Below are 3,285 nucleotides of genomic sequence, written 5' to 3' on the forward strand. Positions count from 1 at the left end.
ATGAATTACAGACACTTTTATCTGATAAAATTTAGGTCTGATATCAGATGAATCGTCAGAAGAAAGAGATTCCGTTTCCGCAGAAAAAATTTTATTTGGTCAATTCACCGGAAATTTCGACCGTTAAAGATCATCTGGTGGTGTAAACAATACGATAATACGCAGATGTTTTTCTTGTTTCTTTTCAGATGTCTCTCAACATATCCAACATATTTTTTAGGAAACTATACGGCACCAATTCCAAATTATACAATCAACGAGTATAATCATAATTTTATTCAGATTAAATTTTTACCAGATGAAAAAATCAGCAATGGTTACAATGAAACTTGTCCACTCAATGTAACTTCTGTTGCATTTGTTGTTACTTCTAAAATTTATTTTAAAAGGAATCCAATTCGTTTATATGGATTTCAACTTAATGATACATTTTATTTTTTCAACTTTTTTTCAGATATTGTTACAGATAGTTCATATTTTGCTAACTATGTATGTAAGCTCTCTCGTCAATCCAACTTTACTCAAGAAACTTTTCATGAAATAATGCATAATAAATTTCCAAGATTTTCAACTCTAACCACTCTTTCTTTCACACTTTTCCCTGACACCCCACCATCACGTCATATTTTTTATTTACCTATTGGTTTTAATGGTTCATTAAAATTCCATAATTCTTCTACACTTCTTCTTGTTGATGGATTCAAATATAATTATCTCGACTTCATCTCCAAAGCCAAACTGTTTGGAGTTGTTTCTTCATTTTTTGTTGTCATCGGATTTTATGGTTGGAAATCAATTGCCACTGTTGAATCCTTAACTGTTCTCCAACAACTTTCTGTTGAATCCTACATCATGCACATGAGTTTTGAGTTCAGTTGGGCCATGTTTATTTTTGAGTATGGACTTCGATTTATCCAAATCCAAAGTCTATATCTTGTATTAACTCTTACATTTATGGTTGTCTACTTTGCCTTTCAAATGACCCTAGTTTCCAAGATATGGCGTGCGATGATCAGTGATGACATTGCAGAATTTGACATCGCTCATTTCCGGAATATGTTATTTAGTTTCTTATCCAAACTCACATTGATCACAACGATCAGTTTGTTTGCGTTTGTGTATGTTTTTGACCATCCATTAATTCCATTATTTTTATTATATTCCGAATTTATACCACAAATAATAAAATCGGCAAAAGAAAACGCACACAAAACAGCAGACACAAAATTCATTTTATCGATTGCAGCAAGTCGAATAAGTTTTTTGATATATTTCTTCTTGAATCGAATGAACATATCAAGCTCATATTCGATTTGGTCGATTTTTGTTTTGGTTTATTTCTTGTTACAAATTGTCATTTTGCTTTTGCAAAACAAATTCGGTGGATCATTCTTTTTGCCTCAAAAATTCCATCCGCAATATTTCGATTATTATTCGGGTGTTGTTGAGCCGAACACCGAATGCGCAATTTGTATGCTGGAAATAGAAAACGGAGAAAGCACAATGTTAACTCCTTGTAAACATGCATTTCATAAAGATTGTTTATTAAGGTGGATGCAAGAACAAATGGTTTGCCCTATTTGTAGAACGAGATTACCACCTTTAGAACATTAAAAAGTAATGTATTAAAGCACAATGTATTTATATATAAATAAAAGATGAAAATTTTTGTTAGCGGTTTTTTTATGCGTTCAAAAAGAGATTTTTCAATGTGATCGGCGTGTTTTGGTTTTTGATTGGTTTATGCATGTCGGCGTTGCTTTTTAATTTGGAAAACTTAATAAATGAAACCGTTTATGCCGAGTTTTAGAGATGAGTAATGGTAAAAATGTTTTTCTGCAAGTTAAAACAATAGTGAAACTTATACCAGAAGATATTGGCGAAGGAAAGATTTTTATAGCTTTCAGTGTATTTGGATCTAAAGAAAATTACAGTTATTCAAATTTACATGACCCATATGATCCAAATTTTATCTGCGAAGTTCTTTCGACTCGTATTAAATCCGAATCAGATGTTTTAATTGTTTTGTTATGTGCTGAACAAGAAACAAATGATAAAGTTATTATATTAGCACTTGTATTAATACCTGTTGCTGCTTTAGAAAAAGATTGCATCTGTGACAAGGGGTTAATTTCATGGCTTCCTAAGGATACTATTCTTCACAATACACCTTCATTTAAATTACGAATACATTTAGATACAAAAAAAGCAGAACCTTTTGTTGCTCCTTCAGGCGAATTCAAAAGCGAAATCTTTTCACGTATGAAAAGTGATTATGTTGATTCGAATTCTAAACTCAAAAAATCACTTAAATCTCTTAAAATCAAAACACCACCAAAAGATCATTCGACTAATGGATTAATTCTTTTATCTCCACCTCCAAGTCCTCCAGTAAAGAAAAGTCTAACCATTTTACCCTCATCACAACCAAGAAGTAATACAATAACAAGATCACGCCGAGTTAAACGAGCTGCAGCACTTATTATGGAACAAACTAATCCACGCTTTTGGCCTATTCTTGGTAACGATGATTTTATTAGGGCATGTGTTGAGCTTATGGTTGAAGAAAGCGGAGGAATCGAAAATCAATCGCAAAATGTCATCAATTATTTAAACGGTGGTTTGGGGCACCCCGAAGTCAAGCACACCACAAAACGAAGGTCAGCGTCACATCGGAACAATGCACCAAATGTATTCTCTAATGACTTTGATATCGATACATTACCGAGATTACCCGAAGCGCCTTTTAAATTCAAGATAACATCTGATATGCCAGATGTGTTTAATCCATTTGAAGATGTTAAACATAATGATAATAATAATACTGAAAGTTTATACTCAAATCCAAACGCATTTTATAAGTCCACGCCAAAACATAGGAAAGTAAGGTCAATTTCGGATATGAATGTTTTTGTTTCTAATTAACGAGGTGAAGTGAATAAATTTATTTATAAATAATTTGAATTTATTTTATTGAAGAAATTCAATTTTTTATGTCATTAAATGAAATTACATTTTTTTTTTTTTTTTCAGTTAAAATATTGTTTGTGAAGCAATTCATCAGTTATTTATCCAGATTTAGAAATACTTTAACATTAAATCATTAAATTTATATTTTATTATTATTCTCAATTTTTTATTTCGTTGAATAGGTGTTCAAAATAATTGATTACATTTATCTTAGAAACTAATTCTAATATTATGATGTCACTTAATTAGAATGATTCTTTTCTTAATTACATATACCAATTATTCTTCAAGTGAACATTTGGATAGTCTTTTATG

At 30.9% G+C, this 3,285-nt stretch overlaps 1 protein-coding gene across 1 annotated transcript; it reads left to right on the forward strand.

Moving 5' to 3' along the window:
* Positions 1 to 1,812: 1,812 nt before the first annotated feature.
* Positions 1,813 to 2,925, forward strand: GO595_005965 (uncharacterized protein; the record flags this gene model as incomplete). Its single annotated transcript, XM_067919265.1, has 1 exon — positions 1,813 to 2,925. The coding sequence occupies one exon, from the start codon at positions 1,813 to 1,815 to the stop codon at positions 2,923 to 2,925; it is 1,113 nt and encodes a 370-aa protein (XP_067774001.1).
* Positions 2,926 to 3,285: the final 360 nt, after the last annotated feature.

The sequence above is a fragment of the Histomonas meleagridis genome (assembly GCF_020186115.1).
Source record: "Histomonas meleagridis strain 2922-C6/04-10x chromosome Unknown contig_4, whole genome shotgun sequence".
NCBI classification, from domain to species: domain Eukaryota; phylum Parabasalia; order Tritrichomonadida; family Dientamoebidae; genus Histomonas; species Histomonas meleagridis.